This window comes from Macaca nemestrina, chromosome 14 (genome assembly GCF_043159975.1).
Source record: "Macaca nemestrina isolate mMacNem1 chromosome 14, mMacNem.hap1, whole genome shotgun sequence".
In the NCBI taxonomy this organism is placed as follows: domain Eukaryota; kingdom Metazoa; phylum Chordata; class Mammalia; order Primates; family Cercopithecidae; genus Macaca; species Macaca nemestrina.
Window position 1 is genome coordinate 67883147 of NC_092138.1, and position 24175 is coordinate 67907321.

The 24175-nt window shown below is 45.7% G+C and overlaps 2 protein-coding genes across 8 annotated transcripts in view; both read left to right on the forward strand.

Moving 5' to 3' along the window:
- The window catches only part of LOC105478972 (stimulated by retinoic acid gene 6 protein-like), a 79288-nt gene extending 66801 nt beyond the window's left edge, over window positions 1–12487 (forward strand). For 4 of the 7 annotated variants that reach the window (XM_071078043.1, XM_071078044.1, XM_071078045.1 and 1 more), the window contains one exon: window positions 379–4049. In XM_071078043.1, the coding sequence (XP_070934144.1) occupies window positions 379–524 (146 nt within the window). In that variant the 3' untranslated portion in view covers window positions 525–4049. Of the gene's footprint in view, window positions 1–378; window positions 4055–12399 lie in introns of those variants that run through there. The other 3 variants (XM_071078047.1, XM_071078048.1, XM_071078049.1) reach the window with 3 other exon arrangements.
- Window positions 11290–24175, forward strand: part of LOC105477180 (coiled-coil domain containing 180) — a 69709-nt gene continuing 56823 nt past the window's right edge. Inside the window, 10 exon segments of the mRNA XM_071078041.1 lie at window positions 11290–12525; window positions 12701–12850; window positions 14104–14294; window positions 16798–16886; window positions 17929–18038; window positions 19083–19211; window positions 19308–19418; window positions 19541–19636; window positions 21747–21910; window positions 23146–23265. Of these exon segments, the coding sequence (XP_070934142.1) occupies window positions 12782–12850; window positions 14104–14294; window positions 16798–16886; window positions 17929–18038; window positions 19083–19211; window positions 19308–19418; window positions 19541–19636; window positions 21747–21910; window positions 23146–23265 (1079 nt within the window). The 5' untranslated portion in view covers window positions 11290–12525; window positions 12701–12781.

Genomic DNA, 24175 nt, shown 5'->3' on the forward strand with positions numbered 1-24175 from the left:
CTCTAGTTCTGCTAGTGGAGTCCTCCATATCCCATTTGTTTGTGTCTCCAACCCATATCCCAGGCTACATGGCAGATGCCTTCTAAGATGAGGCTACATTTTGATGATTCTGCCCTGTTGCTTACCACAAGATCTCTGAGGCTCTCTGCCTCGCTAGGGCTCAGACTGTGTTAATTGCTATTCCCAACACTGCAGATACTCAATTCTAAAGGACAACTTACATCCCTTCAACCTCCCTCATGTCCCCAGGAGTCCCAGTCCAGCTCCTTCTGCCACATCTTACACATTCCAGGCAGCCCTTGCAAACACTTTGGAGAGGGAGTTCCCCTCCCTGAGACCCCTCACTCCTTCAGTCTGTCTGCTGTGATTCTATCCTAGGTCCCCGTGTCTCAGCTAGGTCCAGAACAAGGTGGTTCCTGTTGCAGACCCTAATCAACAACCCAAGACTCATCATACACAGAAAATTAAAATCAGGGCACAGTTCCCAGGAATCCCAAATTCTGATGGCATGCTTGGAGAGCTGACGCTGGCCCCCATCATCTGCTCCAAAGCCAGGCTAGGACATCTGCCACCAAGAGAGGGCTCAATCTAACCAGAAGCTGTCCCCTGCAGTGAAATGGGATGGCACAGCACCATCCATGCAGATGGCAGACAATATTGGCCACTCATGGGATGGCCACCTGGGCTGAGGAATGAAGTCTCAGGACTATTTCACTCCCTTGGCAAAAAAGATTAAAAAACTAAAGAAAAATCTGTTGAACAAACTTTGCCCATTAATGACTTCCACTATCCGTTGTGGGTAGGCATCCTTGGAGAGTTACCTGTTAAAAAGCACTTAGTTTACCTACAAAGCAGAATTTTATGTCAATGGAGAAGGTGGTAAAATGTATACATCAGGAGAGTTTAACCATCAGATCCCATTTTTCTCTGGAACAGAATGTGGATTTCAGTATCCTCATTGCTTCCTTCTTGCCAGGCTTTATGGTGGGTGCAAGAGAAGGAAATCCATGATCCTGGCCCCAATGTTGTTGGACAAGCAGGCACACACAGGCTTTCTCTCCCATTGCCACTGGAATGAGGAATGGATCAGAGCTAACTTGGGCCTTAGTCATAAAGCAGATGCACAGATTCTCTGTAATAAGGGTGGGATTACTTGGAAAAGCCACCTGTCTGAAGATACAAAGACAGGGTAGGCAGGTATTCTAGGTGGGGGATCACAAGAGTAAAGTGTGAGCAAGCAAGCCCCAAGCATGTTTGAGGAGGGTGAGTCATGTGACATGTCGTGGTACAGAGCTCTAGGGGCTGGCCAGGACCATCCCAAGAAGGGCCAAACGTTGTGCCAGGAGGCTAGGACATTTGTCCTGTGCAAAGCCCAGTACTTAACCACATTTCATGCTGAAGCACAAAAACCTGGCCCAGGACCTGTACAAAATCTGTCCATTCAAAATTCCTTATGAAGCTTCTGCAGTTATTATGAGGATCCCACCAACAGGGCAAAGGGGAATCCCCATTCCCCTCATGAGCAATTGTAATTCAGTTGTTATTGTTAAGCACCTAATGTAAACCTAGTCCTGTTGCTAGGTGTTTGCCAGCATTGTCTCTTTTTAGTTTAATCTCTAACCGAGCTTCATCATCCTGCTTTTTAGAAACTGAGAAAACCAAGACTCAAAGTGTTGGGATTCCCATGCCACCACTTTGTAGGTGTGTGATAGCAGCCCAATTACTTTGCCTTTATTCACTTTTCTTATCTATAAAAAGACAGTAATACCCCCTAACACCTAAAATTGTTTTGAGGAAAAAAATGAGTTAATAGAGGCAAACACTCTTAAGATAGTGTCTCACACATCCTAAACTCTCAATAGATATTAGCTATTGTTATTTGTCATATAACACTCTGTGATGATCTGATTAATATCTGCTCACCCTCTCACTAAAATATCAGCTCCATAAAGAAAGAGGCCTTCTCAGGTTTTGCTCACTATCACCAACCACATACCTGTAACATAATCAGATCTTGGAATCAATAAAATAATGAGATCAAGATGAATAAATCTTTTGACTATGAATTCACTTACCAAAATCAATCCTGGCATCATGGTGTGAATGAATAGTGAGTGAATACCCACTGGAAACCTTGCAGTGAATTGAGGAGGCTAATATGTAAACAGCGCTCTGTGATCCAACCCACTGCATGTAATAACATCAGCTTGTATAAGTTCTATGGAGGCTTGGAAAAGAAAACTGCTAATTCTGCCTGTGAAAAGTTAGTGAAGAATTTCCAGAGGAAGCGACATGGGAGCTGGATGTGACATAGGGCATTCTTATTTGTGTTGGGGAAAAGGCAAGGCATACCTTCCAGCTTTGAAGTTTCCTGGGAGTTTGGAGATCATGCTAGATGAAGACACTCAACATGAAGAAGCTTTATTTGGGACCACTAGGCCTCATTGCTTTCTAGGGATCAGATGAGGTAGACACAGAATGTATTAACAGAAGCATAATATTTAAAAGAACCCAGTGTCAATCTTAGGTAGTAGAGCTTCAGGACTACCTGTTCCCATGCCACCATCAGGCAGGCTCAGACAAGACACCAAGGATGTCTGAAGACCCTGGGTAGCCTTCAAGGTCACAGGCATGAACACAACCTGAGGAACTTGTGAGACATATCAAAAGAACCAACATACACATTATAAGAGTCCCATTAGGGGAAGAAAGAGAAAAATGAGAAGAAAAATATTTGAAAAAATTAATGGCTGAAAACTTTCCAAATTAAATGAAAGACATGAATCTACACACCCAAGAAGCTTAATGAAGCTGGATAAACTCAATGAGATATACACTGAAACACATTATAGCCAAGTTGTTGAAAATCAAAGATGAAGAAAAAAATCTGGAAAGATGCAAAGGGGAAAAGACTCATCACAAGTGAATGATCCTCAATAAGATTAACAGTGGATATCTTATCAGAAACCATGAAGGCCAGAAGGTAATGTGATGATATATTTTAACTGATGAAAGAAAAAACTGTCAATCAAAAATTTTATATTTGGAAAATTGTATCCTTTGAGAGAAGAAGAAATTCAGATATTTCCAGATAAACAAAAGTCAAGGTAGTTTTTCACTAATAGACCTGCCATAAAAATATTTTAAGTGAGTTCTTCATGCGGAAGTAAAAGTATATAGTACCTCAAAGCCATGTGAAGAAATAAAGATCACTGATAAAGGCACCTTCATTAATAAATAGAAAACCTAGTAGTATTGTATGTTTCATTTAGAGTGCCTTTATTTCCTCTATGACTAAAAAAGCAAAAGCATAAATCACTTATGATAAATCTATGTTATTGGGCACACAATGTATAAAAATGCAATCTATGACAGTAACTTTATAAAGGGGAAGGGATGAAAATGTATGGGAGCAGGGTTTGTTTATAATTGAAACTAAGTTGGCATCAGTCAAACTAGGTTGTCATAAGTTTAAGATGTTAATTTTAATACCCAAGGTAACAACTAAGAAAATAACTAAAAACATGCAGAAATGGGAAATGAAGATAATCAAAATAGTACACTATAAAAAAATCAACTAAACACAAAAGGACTGAAATGAATGAATTGAAGAACAAATAACATATGAGACATACAGAAAACAAATCGATAAATAGCAGAAGTGTATCCTTCTTTCTCAGTAATTACTTTAAATTTAAATGTATTAGAATCATCCAGTTATAAAGCAGGGGTTGGCAGAGAAGATAAAGAACATAATCCATCTATATACTGTCTACCAGAGACTTATTCTAGATCTGTAAACAAAAAAGATTGAAAGTAAAATGATGGAATAAGATATTCTATGCAAATCATAACCGAAAAAGGGCCAGAGTAGCTAGATATTATCAAAACAAAAAGATTTTCAGAAAAAATGGGTTAAGGAGATAAAGAAGTGCATTATGTATTGAAAAAGGGTTTAACCCACCAGGAATATATAACAATTATAAACATATGCATATATGCATATATAACGTTAGACTCCAAAACATATGAAGCAAAATTGACAAAATTGAAGGGAGAAATAGACAGTTTTACAATAATAGAGACTTCAAGACCTCATTTTCTTTCTTTTTTCTCTCTCTCTCTTTTTTTTTTTTTTTTTTTTTTGTGAGACTGGATCTGACTTCATTGCCCAAGCTGGAGTACGGTGGTATGATCTCAGCTCACTACAACTTTCACCTCCTGGGCTTAAGCAATCCTCCCACCTCAACCTCTTGAGTATCTGGGACTACAGGCCTATGCCACCATGCCTGGCTAATTTTTTCTTTTTTCTTGTATTTTTTTTGTAAAGATGAGGTTTCACCATGTTGTCCGGGCTGGTCTCGAACTCCTGGCCTCAAGTGATTGACCCACTTTGGCCTCCCAAAGTGCTGTGATTGCAGGCATGAGCCACTGTGTCCAGCCAATACCTCACTTTCAATGGATATAAAAACCAGACAGAAGATTTATGAGGAAATGGAGGACTTGAACAACACCATAAATCAATAAGTTCTATCAATACATACAAAACACTGTATACAATAACAAAAGAACATGTATTCTTCTCAAGTGTATATGGAACCTTTTCCAGGATAAACCATATGTTAGGCCCTTTAAAAGTCTTAATAAATTTTAAAAGACTGAAATCATATGATCATCAAGAAGTACATGCAGACTGCTCTAAAACAAAACTCATTGGTTTCAGTGACTAATTTCAGGACTTGGTGTTAGTTCACTGGGAGAAGATAGCTGTTTCTAGGCAAATGTCCCGGCCCAAGTGTCTTATCTGAAATACTGCAGGTCAGAGAAAATTTCTGTGATAAGTTCTATTCTGTTATTCTGTTAACAAGGTATGAAGGAGATATGCAGGTATTTCAGAATGCAAGCATGAGGGCTTCTGCTTTATGGATCCTCCCTGACACCATTTTGGTTAGAGTTTTGACACAAGTGACTCCATTTTGTATTGTTCACTTCCACATTAGATACTCCCCATGAGACCACAAGGTATAGGCTGGGAGAGAGAAGGCGTTGTAACAAGAGTAGGAACCACAGGCATTTGGACCACTTCTTCTTGTAACTTACTTGTGCCTTCAGGTCCTGTTCAGGCTCAATCATATATATATATACACACACACATATATATATACACACACACACACATACACATATATATATATATATACACACACACACATACACATATATATATATGTATACCGCTTCCATTGGATGATGAAGTGTTGCTGTGCATGGCAACTTTATGGGTTGATGGATCAGATAACACCAAGTTCATGATGGGCAGCTCAGGGCACGTAGTAACTTGGTGGCCCATGCATGATCAAGCATTCAGTTTCTCCTAAGTCCCAGTAGCAGGTCAAGAGCCATCTCTTAAAAGAAGATTAGTTATCTGTAGATGATTAGTACCTTTCTCCAAAATCCTAAAGACAGGAGCTGCAATTTACCTATAGGATGTCAAAGGCTCTCAACAGCATCCCTATCTGCTGCTAACACCTCAAGTACCATTAAATCTGCTGGATCAATGGTTCTTGTGGCAGACCAAGTGGCAGACCAGCTTGGACAGCTGCCTGGACCTTTGCAGAACCTTCTCCTATTTTTCTAACCCACTCAAAACTAGCAGCTTTTTGGGCCACTTGGAAAGGCCAGAGTAACATACCTAAATGAAGAATGTGTTGCCTCCAAAATCCAAACAGCCCCACCAGGCATTGTGTCTCTTTCTGGTTGTAGGAAGAGCTAGATGCAACATCTTTCCCTTCACTTTAGAAGGGATAGGTTGACATACCCCATACCACCTAACCCCTAAAAATTTCACTGAGGTAGAAGTCTTATGAATTATAGTTAGATTTATTTCCCACTTTTCTGACACGCAAACGTCTTACCAATAAGTCTAGAGTAGTTGCTACTTCTCATTCATTAGGTCCAATCAGTCTAATGTCATTAACGTAATAGACTAGTGTGATATCTTACAGCAAAGAAGGGTGATCAAGATACCACAAGAATGTTTCAGTTCTCCTGAAATCAATGTCAGTTTGGAGCCAGTGTCCAGCAGCCCCTGAAATGTCTGATTATTTCCTTTTCCTCAATACACAGTTACCTTGGTAAAGAGCTGTATGTCCCTTGTGGAAGGCTGAGAGATTAACAGTACTGTCTAAATTTTCAGTTGTGTCCTTCCTTGAGGGGGCCCAACTTCCCCTTCATTCAAAGGGTTCCAAGTGTATAAACAGGCCCAAAACTTGGAGTTGATTGAGGAGACATGATTTTTTGTTTTTAGATTCAAATTAGACTTTTGGTGACTTGACCTGGAATTTTTCTGCTTATATGGATCATATAAGAATTTAGTAGACTTCCTATTTCACTTCTAAGAACACTGTAATTAACTAGTCCTGCAATATGCTGTAGTCAAGCAAAAGAACCCAGAAAAGTAGTGAAGTAATTTAGTCTGAGTCTGAAGACCTGAGAACCTGGGAAGCTGCTGGTGTAAATGAGTAGCCAACATTATAGGTCTGTGCAAGTCAGATAATTCTGATTGTTTCTTTGACTCAGCTATTCATTATGGTAATTTAGCCCACCTTGTCTGGGCTGTTGAGCCTCCACTTGACCCCTGCCAGTCCAAAATCCAAATACTCCCCTTGCATTTAGGTTTTCCAGTTGAGTGACTGCTGTTTCCACTGTAAGGTCTGGCCTACAGAGAAGAGAAATTGCAGAGCTCTTTAAGGATACTGGAGCTCCTCTCACAAATGTATTTCTCAAAGTATTGGAGAAAAACATGTCTTCTGGACCCTTCGGTGTGGGTGATTGGGTTTTAAATGACAAATTCACATTAACATTCCAATATCCTTGAGCCTTTAAGTCCCTTCTACTTTAAACCAAGAAAGATCAGTCTTTTCCAATTTGCTCATCTTTTGATCCATGACTCAGCAAACTAACCAAACAAATTGTCCGAGCTCTTTCTAACTTCTCAAGCTGCAAAATCTCTGCTTAGTGAGCCCATTTAATAAATTCAGTCTGGTTCAGCTTTATGCTCCTTCACCATTATCCCATACCTTTAATATCCATTCCCACACCTGTTCCCTGGATCCCTGCTTATATAAATTAGTAAACTCAAGCAGATCTTCTGGAGTGTAGTGTACCTCCTCATGCGTCACACTTTGTACCTAACCTGAGGGGCCTGCTGGGACTTGAGTCTAGTTAGAGGTCTAGAGAGGGGTGGTGGGGGTAGATCTTGAGAAGAATCATCATTATTATCTTTCATGGTAATTAACTCATATAATGTTGTTATTTCTTCAGACAATGCAGGGTTGATGCCCTCAGATAGAGGTTGAATGGCTGATACTACTGTGGGTGGGAAGCTATTTCTGTTGGGAGTGGGAAAGCCCCTTTTTCTGGGAGTGGGGATACCTCTTCCATTGGCAAAGAAGACTTCAAAATTTAGAAGCTCTATGTCCCCAGCTTCATCAAAATTTTCTCTCACATCCCCATCCCAACGTATAGAACCCTGTTTCCCAATGAAGGCCTGAACTTTAACAGTGGACACCCTGGGAGGCTTGGAGTTCAACTGGCTTGTAATTCATCCAATTGCTGGGATAAGATCCTATGTCTGATTTTCAGTAATTTCAGTTGTGCAACTACAGGAGATAAGTCTCTCCCTCAGGGCGCACCTAGACACTCTGAATTAAGTCATTTATGTAGCTCTTGAGCTTGGAATTCAAATACTTGACTCAAATAGCTTCTCTTTCACCTCTTTATCCAGTAGTGAAAGCAATCAACTGACATTATTATATTTCTTAGTTTTCAAAAAATGTTTGGAAGTATCATACACAGACTTACTTACTTCTTTCCTTCTTATAAGTAGTTAATTAGAAGTACCCAATCCAGATATTTTGCACATCTCTATAAATAGTTCACTACATGGACTATCAGTGCTCTCTCTACTACTGGAAATAAAGTCATTAGCATCTTTATATCTAAACAGATTAGAGCCATTTTCAGAAACCCCAAAACCAGTTCAGAAAACTGATCCTTAAAATTCTTTTCCTCTATTCTTAGTGTCAAAATCTGTGTGTGTTAGGGTTCTCCAGAGAAACAGAACCAATACGATAAATAGAGAGATAGATATAGATATATAGATACAGATAGCTAAGAGAAGATTTGTTATGATTACAGAGGCTGTGAAGTCCTACACTATGTTATAGTCAAGCAATAGAACCAGTAAAAGTAGTGATGTAATTCAGTCTGAGTCTGAAGACCTGGGAACCTTGGGAGCCACTGGTGTAAATTCCACAGTCAGAAGGCATGAGAACTAGGATCTCCGATGCCCAAAAGCAGGAGAAGTTGGATGTCCCAGTTCAGAGAGAGAGAGAGAGAGAGAGAATTCACCCTTCTTTCACCTTATTGTTATACTTGGGCCTTCAAAGGATTAGATGATCTCCACTCACATTATGTAGGTCATTTTTTAAATTATTTAGCCTACTGATTCACATGCTTATCTCTTCTGAAAATAGCCTCACAGATACACACAGAAATGTTTTCTTAGCTATCTGGGCATCCCTTAGCCTAGTCAAGTTGACACATAAAAATAATCATCACACAAATACTTGGGCAGGGCTGGCTTCCTCTGGTCTTTCTGGTCACAGCAAAAAATGTCACCTCAATGAGAACATTTCTGAACCCCCCACCCAATGACTTTCCTGCCCCACTCTCAGCACCCTACTAGAAAGTGGAGGACTTACACTACCAGATATTGGGACTTAGTTTAAAACTATAGTAATGAAGGCTGTCTGGGCTACTAGTGCAAGGATAGAAATGAAGAGAAATAGAATACAGAGCCCAACTCAGACCCACACATTTGGGCATTTTATGTATGATGAAAGAGGTGTGCAGAACAGTAGGGAGAACATAGTCTTTTCAGTAAGTGGCCCAGGTCAGCTGGTTCTCCATATGGGAAAGAAATGAATCTTGACTCCTAACTCATACACTATAAACAAAAACCAATTCCAGGTGGATTGTAAATTTAAATGTGAAAGTTTAAAACAATATTTACAGTAGATAATATCAGAGAATATTTTCATGACCTTGAGGCAGGCAAGGATTTCTTAGGTAGGACACAAAGTGTACTGGCCATAAAGAAAAAAAAGGATAAATTGGGACCTATTAAAATTGTAACATCACTTCATTAAAAGACACCTTCAAGAGAGTAAAAAGGCAAGAACAGAATGGGAATACATATTTGCCAGATTTATGTGAAAAAGCCTCATATTTATGATATGCAACTAACTCCCATAAATAAATGAGAAAAAAGACAGACAATATGCCAGGAAAATTGGGCAAAAGATTTGACTAGACATTCCACAAAAAGACATTCCACATCCAAATGTCCAACAAGTATATGAAATGTGTCCACATTGTTACTAATCAGGAAAATGCAAATTAAAACCATAATATGATACTACCATGTAGTGGCTAAAATAAAAACAAGAGACAATATCAAGTGTTGGTGAGGATGTAGAGCAACTGGAACTCTCATACACTGTTGTGTGTAAACTGATACAACCACTTGCAAATTCTTTGGTAGTATCTCTTAAAGATGAACATACACATATTCTATGACTTAGCAATTCCACTCTTAAGTATACACCCAATAAAAATGCCTACATATGTTCACCATGCAAAAGAATGGTCAGAACAGCATTATTATTGGTAGTCTCCAAATTGAAAAAATCCATATGTGTTTCAATAATAGAAAGGATTAACAAAATGGGGTATATATTTTTTAATAATGGGATACTATACAGAAATAAACTATAGACACATTAAAATATATATATGGGCTTAGCCTGGTGGCTCAAGCCTGTAATCCCAGCACTTTAGGAGGTTGAGGCAGGAGGATTACTTAAACCTAGGAGTTCAAGGCCAATGTGGGCCACATCGTGAGACTCTATCTCAACGAAAAAATAAATAAAAATTAGCCAGGTATAGTGGTATATGCCTGTAGTTCTAGCTACTTGGGAGGCTGAAGTGGGAGGATTGCTTGAGCCCAGGAATTTGAGGTTACAGTGTGAGCTGTGATTGTGCCACTGCACTCCAGCCTGGGTGACAGAGCAAGACACTGTCTCAAAAAAAAAAAAAAAAAAAAAGTATGAAACTTACAAACACAATGAAATAAGCCCAACATAAAAGTGTCCCCATTTAAATAAAATTTTTAAAGAAGCAAAACGAATTCAGAAGTTAGAATATTTGTTATCCTGCAGGAAGAGAGGGCAGTGACATGACAGGTACACAAAAGGGGCTTCTGGAGAGTTGGTAATGCTCTATTTCTTATGGGTGCTGGTTACTAGGCACGTTCCTTTCAGATAATTCATTGAGCTATCCACTTATGATTTCCATGCTTTTAGATATGTATGCTATGCTTCAACATGCACATCCAATCAGTTGATTAAATAACTTTTTTCCTGGTTAGTCACAGATCAGGTGGTTCAAGACTCGAATTACAGTGTCTAGATTCATATCCTAGATCTTCCTATCTTGGAGATCTTGGCCAAGTCACTGACTCTGAATTTCAGTTTCTTAATCTATAAAATGGGTTAGTTAAGGCACCCTTCTCATAGTTATTGCAGGCATTAAATCTTCTCATTAAATATTTGCTCTTGTGGTGGTCCTCATTGCTCTGCTTTGTCTGGACTATGCAGAAGACAGACAACAGTCTGGGATAGAGGAAGGAAAAGATGGGGTCAAGAGACATTTTCAAAGTTAAGAGTGAGAGGGAAAATATCAAAAGTGATGCTGAGCTACAAGAAAAAGATCCAGAGGCCCTGGTGTCATTCTTTCCGTTCCCTGTCTCTGGCTTTTTGCCCATATCTAAACACAGGAGGTGGACTAACCAGATGATCTCTAACTGGTTAGTCTTTCCAACTATGATATTATCAGGTTGGGAGGAGAATGGAAATGCCATCCAAAAGGCAAACACAAATTTCCACGTTTGATCCAAAATCAAACACACAGTCTCAAAAACTTGGAAGTTAAGGGAGGTAAATTCTCAGTGGCAGGATTATGGGTTATTTTACTTTCTCCATTGAAGTTTTTCTGTTTTCTAATTTTCTGCAATAAATGTGGAGTTCAATTAAAACAAAATGCCATACTTGACATGTCCATGCCTACTATTTATAGCCATATAATTTTTAAAAAGAAAGAAACCCCTAAATTACAGATGTGCCTGGAACCAGAACCCAGAAAGCATCTGGGTAGGGAAAATAGTTTCTAACGTTCAAGGCCAAAGCCAGTAGGGCCTCCTTGGATGGGAAAGAGATATGAGACTGCAAATAATTCCTGGACATTACCTATTTGTTACTGTGTTTTCATCCCTTCCCTCAGTCACCTACACGTTTTCTTTTTCCAGCTAAAGTGAATCTAATCTTTGTTACAGTACTTCACCTTGTTAATAAAACCCAGGACCGAAGAATGAGCATTTTTAGCAATCGTAACATATCACTGCCAAAGGGAGGGATTCTGTAAGAAGGCGCTGGGTGTCTCATATATATGGGAAACCCTAGGCCACGTTCAGTGCCAACCACAAGCATTTTCATCTCTGGCCAGGCAAGCCTTGATCCCTGAATTTTGAGCTCTCAACCTCTTTTAAACTGAGAAACAGATGGTCTTTTCCAGAGTCTTTCAGCTTCTAACTTACAGGCAAACACTACCATATGCTGTCTCCCAGCAGAGATTGGTTTTAACCAAGGCAAATAAGATAGGATGGACTTTGTTGATCATGATGGCTCAGTGCTACATCTCATATATCCTACCACCTTTCAGAACATTTAATCGTGCTGCTCCTGGCGGCCCTGGGATTGTAGTCCTTGTGGAGAGGAGAAACTGGCATTGAAGGAAGTAGTTGAGTTTTACTACTCCACGTGGGGCGCTCCCATTACTAAGAGCAACCTCCCCTCCCTGGGAAGAAAAGCGTGGGCGGGGCCAGGGCAGTCCCTCCCCTCCGCGTTGCCTTGGAGACCATGGGCGTCCAGCTGCAGTTGTCGCTGGACCGTCCCTGGCTGCCTTGAGAGGTGCTTTCTGCAGGCAGGGACGCGCCCAGGCCGGGCGCAAGGCCTCCCTCCAATCTGCCGGGCTCAGGGGGATGTCCAGCGGCTGCTCAGTCTATTTGGGGGGCTAGGGAGGGGGATGGGAGGGGCTGGTTGGGTCTTCTCAGCACACAGTAGGCGCCTAATTAGCGTGACCTGAATCAGGTTACTCTCGCCCTCCAATTCTCCTTCCCTGTGTCCCATGGAGGGTGGGTTAGGGTCCCTGATGAGAGTTCAGCGCCGCGTTGGAGTTCCAGTCCCAACCGACATCTTGAGCGCTGTTAACTTTTCCCAGAAGAGCATGGCAGAGTGAAGCACAAACAATAATCCTGTGTTATTCGCGTTCCCAAAGTCCCTTCGGATTTGCGCCCTGCGCGGCGGGGAGAACCGGCCTCCTGCTCGAGTTCGGAGCTCATCTGAGGTTAGTTTCATCCGTTCCTTGAAAGTTAAGACCCTGAGTCGACATTCCCCAGGCCCCTATCCCCCAGCAGAGAGTCCTTCCCCGGGAGTCCCGCCCTGGGGTGCCGCCTCGAGGCCAGACGTCGTCCCGCCTGGACCTGAACCTGAGCTTGGGACGGGCGGTTTCCCAACCTCAGGAACTGGAATTGAGACACCAAAGCCCAGACGCGTTTCCTGGACGACGGCTTCCCGGCAGGGGCATACAGCCAGCGGCCAAGATGTCGTCAGTGGGGAAGGTGACCCAGGTTCCGAGTGGGAAAGCCTACCAGCAGATCTTCCAGGCTGAGGTAGGAGCCGCCCTCTGTCCCCCTTTTCTCCGTGCCTCTTCCCTTGCTTTCTTCCAAACTTCCCTCCCTCCCAGGGCTTCCCTACTGGAAATTGAATAAAACAAGGGCTTTGAAATTACTTTGATTTTAAAAATAATTCTTACTGGTTCTTAAATTTGTACCAATACAAAATTAGAATGTCGGTTCTTGAAAATTAGAAAACTTAAATTAAAATTTTAAATGTAAATTACTCAGAAAGAGCCTGGATGGAACCACTGGGTGACCTCTCTTTTTCCCATGCATAAGAACATGTCTAATTTTTGTATTTAAAAAATAGGCTTCATTCTGTGCTAGTGTTTTGAAATTTGCTTTTTCTCCGTGACAGTATCTCACAGACCCTTTTCTATGCCCGTGGGCACCCATGTATTTCACCGTGCTGAGTGGCTGCCCGTTTGTTGATCTAGGACTCCCATAACTGTATTAAAGTGAAGCCCTCTTGACAACAGTGTAGGTTATTGCAATTGCCTTGTCTTCTCTGAAGCACTGTATAGACAAAACAAGATCTTAACAGAAACACACAGACCCGAATCCTTCCTTTGAAGTTCTGTACTGCTTATTTAAAAGGGATCTGCGTTCCTAATTTGAGCCCTAAATAATTCTCTGTAAAACCTCTGGAAATTATAAAAGTCTAAAGAAACCAAAAAGCAATTACATCACTCACACGATCCTGCTGTCTCTAAGGCCATTCTTAACTCTTGGCATATTTCCTCCAGGGCCTTTTCCTATGCATTTTAAATTTTGAGATCATACTGTATAATTTTGCTTATAATTTTTAATTTGCATGTTTAAGTGATATGTTTAACAATGTATCATCTCCTAAGCATTTCCTGAGGTTATAAAAAATTCTTTGTGGGTCTCATCTTTAACAAATGCCTAACATTCCATCAAACGGACATACCATGTTTACTCAGCCAATCCCTATTATTTGTCAGTTCTGTTTTTCCAATTTCTTGTGATTATAGAAAAGGCTGAGATGTTCATCTTAATCTTCATTTAAGGTTCTTAAAAAGAGGCCTTCGTTGAAGTGGCTGGGTGACTGTTACTGGAAGGAGAGCTCTGCTGTAGGGATATGCCCTGGGGTTGAAGGCCTCCCTGAAAAGTGCCTTTCTATACAGCTCTCTGGATGTCTTTCTAAACAGCCACCATCAGCCTGAGAGTGCTCGGGAGTCAGCAGCTCTGACCACTCCCCCATCCCTGGTCCTCCCTGGATTCAGGTGCAGCTGGTCCACTCCCTGGCGGCCACCAGGAAGCGGGCTGCAGAGCATTCTGTGACCCTGAAGAGTGGCAGGATACCCATGATGAAGAAGGTGGAGACTCCTGAAGGGGAGGTGATGTCTCCTCGACAGCAGAAGTGGATGCACAGCCTCCCCAACAACTGGATCATGGAAAACCCTGTTCTCCACAGGTAGGTCCTGCTGTCCATGCCTCACCCCCATGCACTAGAGTACCTGAGCCTTCAAACACTCAAAAAGAGCTGGCACAAGATGAGTAGCCTGTAGGAGTGAAGTCTCAAGTACCACCCCTAAAGCAGGGAGGTTAATACCTACCTTGCAGGGTGGTTTGCTTCTCTTGCCGCTATTCTCCCACTCCCACAATCATTATTGATTAAGTGCCTAGGGCCAGGCACTGGGTGTGGGGATCCCACCCTTATGAAACTTGAGACCTCAAAAGTAAATAAATAAGCACATCCCCCCAATGGCAGAAAAGCTCTAACTAAGGGGACAGGGGCTATGGGATGGGGGCCGGGAAAGCTCTCTGAGGAAAGGGATCACCTGAAACCAGAGGGTGCAGTATGGGGACAAGGCTCTGAGAAAGGTGGTCTTGGCCCCCTCCAGAAGGCTGAAGGTAAGTGGACCCTGAGAGAGGGCAGGAGATGAGGCTGGGAGCAGCCTCTCAGGCCACAGTCAGTATTCTGAACTTTACTTCAGTGAGCAGCTGATTTGCAGTTTTGAAGTCCCTCAGGCAGCTCTGTGCAGAATGTAGGGGGCTTCAAGAAGAGGCAGGAAGGCCAGGGCACAGGACACTGCAGCTGTCCTCATAACCTTACTGGTGGCTGTGAGAGGGAAAGCAGCGATGGGCCTCGGGTGTCTCTTGGAGGCAGAACCCATGATACCTAGTGATGAATTGGAGGGGAGGAGAGAGCTCCTGAGAGCCCTTGGTCTCTGGCCTGAGTGCTGGGTGAACAGCAGAAATGCAGTTCCCTGAGATGAGAGCAGGTGGGGTCAGGCATGGAGATCAGCAGTTTCTTGTGAACTTCCAGGTTCAGCGGTTCCTAAGCATGCCACTTCAGTTTGCTGAGCTCTGACTCTCAGCTATGGGGAAAGGAAGAAACAGATCTTCTTCCCAGGGTTCTTGCGAGAATGGAGCAGGCGTGGGGCTTCCCTTAGGCACTTTGAGTTCTACACAAGCCATAAACCCTTGCTGGACCTGGGACTCTGGGATAGAAAGCAGGCCTCCTCTGCCTGTCTTGGTGGTTCCTTTCATCCTCTTTGGGGCAGGGACAGACCCCTTGATGAGTACAGTTCTCTGCCCTGACCTGGCCTTTGAATTTTCCCAGGAAAGCCACCCCCAAAGCTTCTGACCCTCGTGCTCTTAACTCCCGACAGATGGAAAAATCCACTGGCCCACCCAAGCCCAGACTCGAGATCAGCGTTCTCTAGCCCATGTCACCCTGCCTGATGCCCCAGGTGGGGGTCCAGGGTTACAGGGAGCCTGATGCCCCAGGTGGGAATCTAGAGGAACTACCCATCAGGCCCAGCTCCCTCTAGACACTCTGCAGGGCTAGCAGAGGCCAGACTGGGCCGAACACATGAGTGGCAGAGCCAGGGCACCCTGTCTCCCTCAGGCATCAAAGCAAAGGGTGCAGATGTTTGAAGAGTCAGCCAGCCAAGGACAGTCCACCTATATGCTCATTACACAGGGCAGATCCCTGGGTGGATGGAGACCAGCCCAGGCCAGGGGGTAAATCACCACTGGTATAAACAAGCCCCAAGTCCCTGGAGCAAGTGACTAAGAAGCCAGAGTTGACAGCAGGGGTCATCATCTCAGCTCCTACAGGGCTGCCTTGGTCCAGGAGCATTTAGAATGACAGGGTCTGAAAGACCTTTCTCTAGAAGATTGGCCTGGGCCCCAGCAGCTGCAGCCCAGGCCCAGCAACTTCCTCGCTGCTAGGTCTGCACTGAGGGCTAAATGAGAAGTTGGCTGGAAAGTGTTGGACATATGGGGGGCCCAAGGAATGGCAGCAGTCACTGGGAGCTGCGGGATTTCTGTGGTGCTTGCCCCATGGACAGGGCATTCACAGATGCCAATTCCAAAGCTGATGTCACATCCACCCCGCTGGTCCTCCCTGTTGAAATAGTTCCTCCTGGAACCCCAGCTGTCTCCTCCCTCACCCAAATTCCATGGGCCTTAGTGTCACAAGGATGGATCTTGGAGTCTCCTCTCTGTTGCATTCTGTGGTTCCTATAAGCCCCTTCCCCCTTTCTGGAAAATAGGGTTACCTCAAGTACATCATAGGATGGGTTGCTGAAGGAGCAAATAAGGATGCATGCCAAGAGCTAGCATGATCTGGCTTTACTGGGCTGCTCATACCCCTTCTGATCCTCAGTTTCCCCAGCTGGGAAGTGTCTCAGGCTCATCATCCACACTTGACCACCAGAGCCAGAGCAGGCTCCCTGAAGGCAGGAACCCAACCTCTCACCTAGGGACCCACGGTGTCTGCTGGCAGGGGACCCCAAGCGGCGTTTTTTGGGAACCTGGGCACTGCCTCAGGGCTCTCTGGAATTGGGGTGTGCCTAGTCCATTGCTGCTGTCCACAGGCCCTCTGGAGAATCACCCCTTGGTGCCCTTATGTGCCAGAGCTGCCATGGATGGCATCGGGACTTCACTCTTCTCTGCTTGTGTCTCAGGGAAAAGGAAAGAGCCAAGAGAGAAAAAGCCCGAGAGAGTGAGAGCACCATCGCTGCCCGAGAAGTGCGGGGTCTCATGGACACTATGGGTGAGCCTCCATTCAGCCTCAAGGCAGGCCTGTCCTGGGCCAGGGCAAGACCTGGGCAGGAGGTGGGGACGTCTCCTGGCAACTCCTCTGAGGAAGGCCCTGAGCTCCCACTGTGTTCCTCAGCTCAGTCACCTGAAGGGCATTCTCCCTGAGCATCTCACCCGAGAGTCCTCACCTGTGCAGGGAGCTGGGGGAGGAGGGGAGCTGCCTGCATGGAGGGCAGTTACTGATGAAAACCAGGTGACTAAAGGATTCCACGCGCTTTCTTGCAAGTTCCCAACAGTATTTCTCATCTGCATTTTCTTCCTTCCTACCACATTGTCCTAGTTTGACCTTATCCTAATATAAAAACCTTTTTTCTTTATGATTAAAAAAAAATACGTGTTCACTGAAGACAAACAAAGGAAGGAGAGAAAGAGAAAGTAAAACCTTCCCCTTCACAATGGCGCCTCTTCTTCTCCGAAGAGTCACCAGCCCCCACCCCAACCCACCCCTGGTTAACGCATGTGGCATCCGGCTTCCCACCTGGATAAAGGGGACAGCAGAGCATGTGGCAGGAGCATAGACTTGGAAGCAAGTGGCCCAGATCCCTGCTCAGCTGCTGGCCAGCTTGGTTCTTCAACCTGCCATGACTGAGTTTCCTCACTTGTGAGGCGAGGCTAGGAATGGAAACCACCTCGTGGCCTCAGCGTGAAGACTAGCTGAATTTGAACAATACCCACTATGCAGGAAGTACTATGGAAGTGTTGGTAGCTATCATTTCTGTATGTATTTGCTTCCATAGAACTTTTTTTTAAAAAAACATTCTGTGCATACTATTTAGGAGATTTTTCAGCTTTTAACTATGTATCTGAGGCCTCAGTCCCTCCAGCACTCAGGAATCACTGTCGTCTTTTCTCTTTTTCCTTAAGCCTCTGCCACCCTGACCTGGCTCTCGGGTCCACCTTCTGAGTCGGGCCCTGAGTGCAGGGGCTGCCTGCCTGTGCTGCCTTTGCCTGAGAGCTCTGAAGGCAGCCTCATCACCTCTGTTGTTGCTTCACAGTTCCTGAGAAGATGAGCACCAGCACCTTTCAAAGGCGAGCAGAACACAAGAGGAGGAGCTACGAGGGCGCTCTGGCCAGCTTTGAGGAGGAGATTGCGCAGGTTGGAAAGGTGAGAATCCTCCCTCTCCCTCCTCTTCCCTTCCTGTGCCATTCCAAAGGCGGGTGTTTCATGGCTCCCAGCCTCCCTTCCCCTCTCCAGCAGAGGTCCTCAGGGGCTCACAGAGCCTTAGACAGACATGGAACCGTCTCCTAGTGCCTGAGTGGCTCGTTATGAGTGTTTGTGAGCACAGCTCCCCGTAGTTCTTGGAAAAGCGCTACAGGTCATGTGCTGTTATTATCCTTTTGCAGTGAGACCCAGAGAGTCTTACCTGACTTGGTGCATAAGGCCCAAGTCAGAACTGCTCTCCAGGTCTGACACCAAACCTAGCCTTTGGCCTCCCTGCTCAGTCCTTCTGATGAAGGGCAGAATGGCACACCCACCGCTGACAGCCCGGCTCTGCTGGGCTCTTATGGACTGCCCCCCATTCAGCTCTCATTCCTCTCCAGAGACCTCATCTCCAGACACACTGGTGTCTGGAATGTTCCCTAAATGAGACCAGCCTTTGCCCTTCTGGATTGCCCTGAGCCCCAGATTTCCACTTGTCCCCTTCTCCCTGAGTCTTCTCTGACCTGTGTTGCCCTGCCCTGGATTCCTGGAGCTGGCTCTGTGCCCAAAGCACCAAGAACAGGCTCTCCAGCCATGTTTCTTCATACGTTCCCAACTAGATGCCAGGTCTGCTTTCACCCTTGAGCTCTGTGGCTTTGGTGAAGCCATCTACCTGAGCCTCAGTTTCCTCATCTGAAGTAAACTTGGCATTCTTTCATTTGGCCACTTCTTTAATGAATATTTGTTGAGTGCCAACCGTAGGCTAGGCCCGATGTCAGCAGCCAATTTGAAGACTGTGATGAGGATCAAATGAGCCAAGAAGGAGGGCTCAGTGCAGAGTGTGTGGCATGGCTGTGAGCTGACTAGCGAGCCTCGACTCCTTAGGTCTAGGCAACGATCATCATTTCTGAGATGGGACCATGCCTGGCACTTCACCTATGACAGGGAGGGCTCTCTCCTTCCTGGGGGTTCTGATGCTGTGGCCATCATCCCCCTGGCCTGTTGCAGGAAATGGAAGCTCTCATTGTGGACACAGCGGGACTTTTTTTGAAGAAGCTGACCGAGTCTGATGAAGAAATGAACCGTCTCTTCCTAAAGGTGGAAAACGACACCAACCTTGAGGACTACACCATCCAAGTAGGGGTCCCTTCATGGCTGGGCCTGCCCCACCCGGGTCCTGCTTCTTCCCTCCCTCCCACTGGCTCCTAACCTGACCCAGACTTCTCTGCATAGGCCCTGCTAGAGCTGTGGGATAAGGTGGCCAGGCGGTTCCTGCTCCAGAAGCAGGAGATTAAGGAGCTGGATGAGGCCCTGCACTCGCTGGAGTTCTCTCGAGTCAATAAAGTAAGTCGGCTGCAGGTGGGCTCTGTGGTGATTGTCACTTGCCAGGTTTATTAGGCATCCTTCTGTTTCCTTTTAGTTCTCCAGGAAATGAGTCACTAAGTATGGTACCTTGTCATTTCTAGCTAAAAGGTGTGTTGAAGAAATATGCTGAAGTCATAGAGAAAACTTCATACCTCATGCGGCCCGATGTGTACAAGCTGATAAATAAAGAAGCCATGGTGAGTGGTTTTCCTGGGCAGGGATCAGCCCATGGGAGAAGGGGCAGGACCAGGAACCCGGGACACCCCGAACCTGGTGTCTGGTGTCTCGGGAATGGTGGGCTTCTCATCTATTACGTTTCTAAGGGGCCCAGGTGGGTCTCTTAGGTAGAGAAGCAGAGTCCTTGCTATCGTAAGCATTTTTCAATAGAGATCTTTCTAAAGTACATTTCATATTTCCCTGACATCTTGAACCAGGCATACCTCATATAGGGCTATTGTCTGGAGCGCTGGCGATGTTACTGAGCATCTACTAGGTCATGTCTCAGCAACTGTGTGCAATGCAATAGGTGCTACACTATAGAGTCATCGTTGGGGGACTACGGTGGTCTCAGGGTGGTTTCCACCTTCGAGTGACCTGCTCTGCCTGCTGTGTCTGGCTTTTCTGCCTCTTCTTGCCTCTCTTCCTACCAGTGGTCTGTGCCCATTGCTGAGCCTGCCTCTTGGTTCTGTCCCCACTGCTTTCCCCTGTCGGTGCCCCCAGCACCCCTCCCCCTGGCCGCTTTCCTTGGGGTGGAAAGCACAAAATTCAAGGTTGTTCATGATGTCTCCAAAGTCAGAGCAAAGTCTGACTCCTCTGCTGCGAGAGAGGACTCCTCTTTTGGCTGCCCAAAGGCACATTGTGGGTTTCCTGGTCTTGTGCAGTGAGCTGAGCTTGCTGGATAAGGGGCCTCCTGGCAACACAGTAGGCTGAAAAGAGGACGGTGTTTAGAATCACAGACAGGTCCAGCCCACGTCAGCACCGTGGTGACCCGGATAAAGCACAGGCAAAGAGTGAGCACAGACCTTCTCAACTGTCTGGATGTGGAAGCTTCTGAAATGACTCAGCCCAAGCCTGGAGCTTGCTGAGTCATTAAATGAAGATAATATGGATGTTCCTCCACTTACGATAGGGTCACATCCCAATGTACTCATCATAAGTAAAAAGTATAGAAAGTCAAAAATGCATTTAACACCTTCATAAACCCATCATAAAGTTGAAAAATCATGTCAAGCCATTGTAAGACTGCCTATAATACATGTCAGGATTTGTTGGGAGGATAATAAAAGAGGGTCCAGCTGTGGTAGCTGTCTTCTGAGATCAGGGAGGGCTCCTAAGTTGTGCACATTTTATCCAATAGGAGAGTCAAGGATTTCAGTGTCCCGGATGTGTTTCACTGCTTCCCTTCCCTATGCTTCACTCATTATTACAACTTGCATTTGCTACTTGCTCTACCTGTGTTTTTCTCATTTATTGTCACGAAATCCCTATTCTCTAAATAGCATGAACCCCATTTTATGGCTGCGGATCTGTAGGTTGAGGAAATACTCGCCAGTGCCACCCAGCTAGGAAGTACAGCTGGCATCAAGTCTCAGGCTCCACTGAAAAGCATTACTGGAATTTCTAGCCTCTGAGCTTGGCAGGGTTCTCACCTACTGCCCCAGCATACTGCCACCTCCCTGGAGGGCTTTGGGAAATGTGTGGAGGTATTTGGAACCAGGGAGGATGGGGGAAGTTACTCCCATCTAAGCAGGGGCAAGGATGCTAAAGGGCAAAACAGTGCCATGCAATGGAGAATCATCCCCATGCCTATGCCAAGGGTGCCCAATTGAGAAGCCATGGGAGAACTGCTGAAGAATGTTCTAGCTCTGGCCTCATCTTGCCATTGGGTCTCGGTTCTCCTAACAAGCATATGTGGCTCGTCCCTGATGGCACAAGCACTCTGCTTTTGGAAGAAATTTATAAAAACGAGTAAACACTTAGAGCTCACTGAGTGTCACTGAGTGCCTACCTCCTTTCACCTTCTTTAACAAACATCTGAAGTGACCTTGGAGCTGCTATGAAGCTCATGCAGTTGGGGTCTATGGTTAAACCTTCAAGGAAGACCCTGGTCCATGGCTACTCAGTGCCAGGAAGCTTCCTTGAGTGCCCACTGAGCCCTCAGTCCCCCTCAGGCCCTGCGACCACCACACTCAGCCCTCAGCCTGCCCCTCCCCTCTCCAGCCTCCCACTGCTCCTCTCTAACTGACACTCGCCCTGACCCAAGAGAGACCCTGTCCTGTCTAGAGCCCTGTCCATCTGTGACCACAGGTCATGAACTATGCCCTGCTGGGCAACCGGAAGGCCCTCGCCCAGCTGTTCATCAACCTGATGGAGTCCACCCTGCAGCAGGAGCTGGACAGCCGCCACCGCTGGCAGGGCTTGGTGGACACCTGGAAGGATCTCAAGAAGGAAGCCCTGCTGCAGAGTTTCAGGTCAGCGCCACCCACACCACACACAGCTCCTTCTCCAGCCCACCAGGGGCTGGCAGAGGCTAGGGCTGGCATTCTCCCTCACTTTTTGCCATTACTTAAAAATGCTGCTTTTTCTCTCTGCTCTTTTTAAAGTTAAAAATAGATAAAGGTATAAAGAATAAATTAAAAATCACCACTAATCTCTCCCCACAGTGAGAAGCACAGCAAATATTTTGATATATTTTCTCCCAGGCTCTTTTAGATCCATACAGTATATGCGGTTTCATATTTTATTCATGAACCTTGCTTCATGACCATTCTCTGAGCTCCATACAGCTGGAAAACATTCATCCGATTATCTGTATAATTTCCACTCTTTGTTATCACTCATAACCCTGTGGACACTGGGCGTGAACGAATGGACAGCCTTCAGGCAAGCACTTCCCTCCCTTGGGGAGCGTGTTTCCTCCCTCCCATGGGAGGGGCGTGAAAAGAAGTCCCTTCTCCATGCTTCCTCTGCCAAGGGGCACTTTTGCTGTGGATGAAGGAAAAGTGTACGAAGGCCTACCTCCGTCTTGCCTTTCCATGTGACCTTGACCAAGCCCTTGAACATTCAGAATCTGTCTCTTCCTATGCAAAACAGGCATCCTAACGGACCTGTGATAGAGTTTCAGTGATCCATCCAGATACTGCATGGAAAGTGCCTATCTGGGCCTGGCACTGGGAAGCTGTTATAAATGCCAAACATCATCGACAGTGATAGCAATGGCTGCCGTTTACTGGGCATTTCCCATGAGCCAAGCGCAGTGCTAGGGGCCTTGCTTGCATCATTTTACTGAGTGCGCACAAGTGCCAATGAGAAAGGCACCATCATGAGTTCCATTTTACAGAAGAAGGAACTGCGGCTCAGAGTAGGAGAAGGACTTGACCAAAGTTACAGAGCAGGCAGGAGGCGGTCAGGAGCCCACCAAATCTGAGCCTGCTGGTCTCATGCTGTTGGTGCCAGAGCTCCACTGACCTGACTATCCCTCCATTCTTTCCTCCATTTCTCCCTCCCCCATTTCTCCCTCCCACCCTCTCTCTCTCCTTTCTTTAGGGTGCTAGAGGAGAGGCAAAGGCTGGGGAGGAAGGGGCTGGGGTGGTGTTAGGGAAGGAGTGCTGGGGCTCTGAATGCTCTCACCATGGTTCTCTTCCCTCTCTCACTCCTGCCCTGCTCCTTCTCTCCCCTTTATGGTGCCAAAATGTCTGATCACCAGTGAGTTCATGGCCAGTGAGAGTATCCATACTCCCCTGGCTGTGGTGAAGGAGCTAGAGGTCATGCTGAAGACCCAGAATGTCCTGCAGCAAAGGCGGCTGAAGCACCTCTGCACCATCTGGTATGGGCAGGAGGGGTGGCCCGGGAGGGGTGCTTCTTGGGGTTCAGTGGGGGAGGCAGAAGTGGCCTACAACCTGTCCCCCAAGACATCCTTCAGACTAAGTAGGCCAACTCCCAGCTCTCTGGCCCTGGGCTGGCCGCCTAGGCCATTTCAGCCCCACTCACAAGAAAGGGCATGGCACATTTGCTGCAGGAAGAAGCTTGGTGTAGCTGCCAAACAGCTTGAAAGAAGCAATGAACGGGGGTGAGGGAGGAGGAGGCACAGATCAGAGCACGCAGGGCCTGTGGCCAGGTGGAGGGGTTTGGACCTTTTTCTGAGGGCACTGGGGAGCGGAGTGGCTCCATGAGCTTTGCAGTTTGGAGGTGTGTATCAGGCATCTGACACTGGAGGCTGGAGGCACCTGTCAGAGGCTGTGGAAGCTCTCCTCAGATGTGGGTCCACCCAGCCCTGATTTCAGTTTCATGAGAAAGCTATTCAGTGGGGTGCCCACTGAGTGTTCTAGATCCTAGAATCCACTGTCCAGGGAGTTCGTAGCCTCCACTCTCAGAAGCAGGATGGAGCTTTCCTGGTACTGCAAAGTGGAGGTGCCGTGTGTTGTGGAAATGCTCTCTAGTAACCTGGGACACAGATTCTTCTCATCTCTGCACCCCCAGGTCCTAACTTCTCCTAGGATGTAAAAGACTAGTAAGGCTCCACATGGCTTGAGCTAGAGGGCCTGCCCCTAGGCAGGCACCTCCTATCCCATGGACAGTTAATTTCTTTTTTTTGAGACAAGGTCTCACTCCGTTGCCTAGGCTGGAGTGCAGTGGTGCACTCTCGGCTCACTGTAACCTCTGCCTCCTGGCTTAGGTGATCCTCCCATCTCAGACTCCAGAATAACTGGGACTACAGCCATGAGCCACCACGCCCA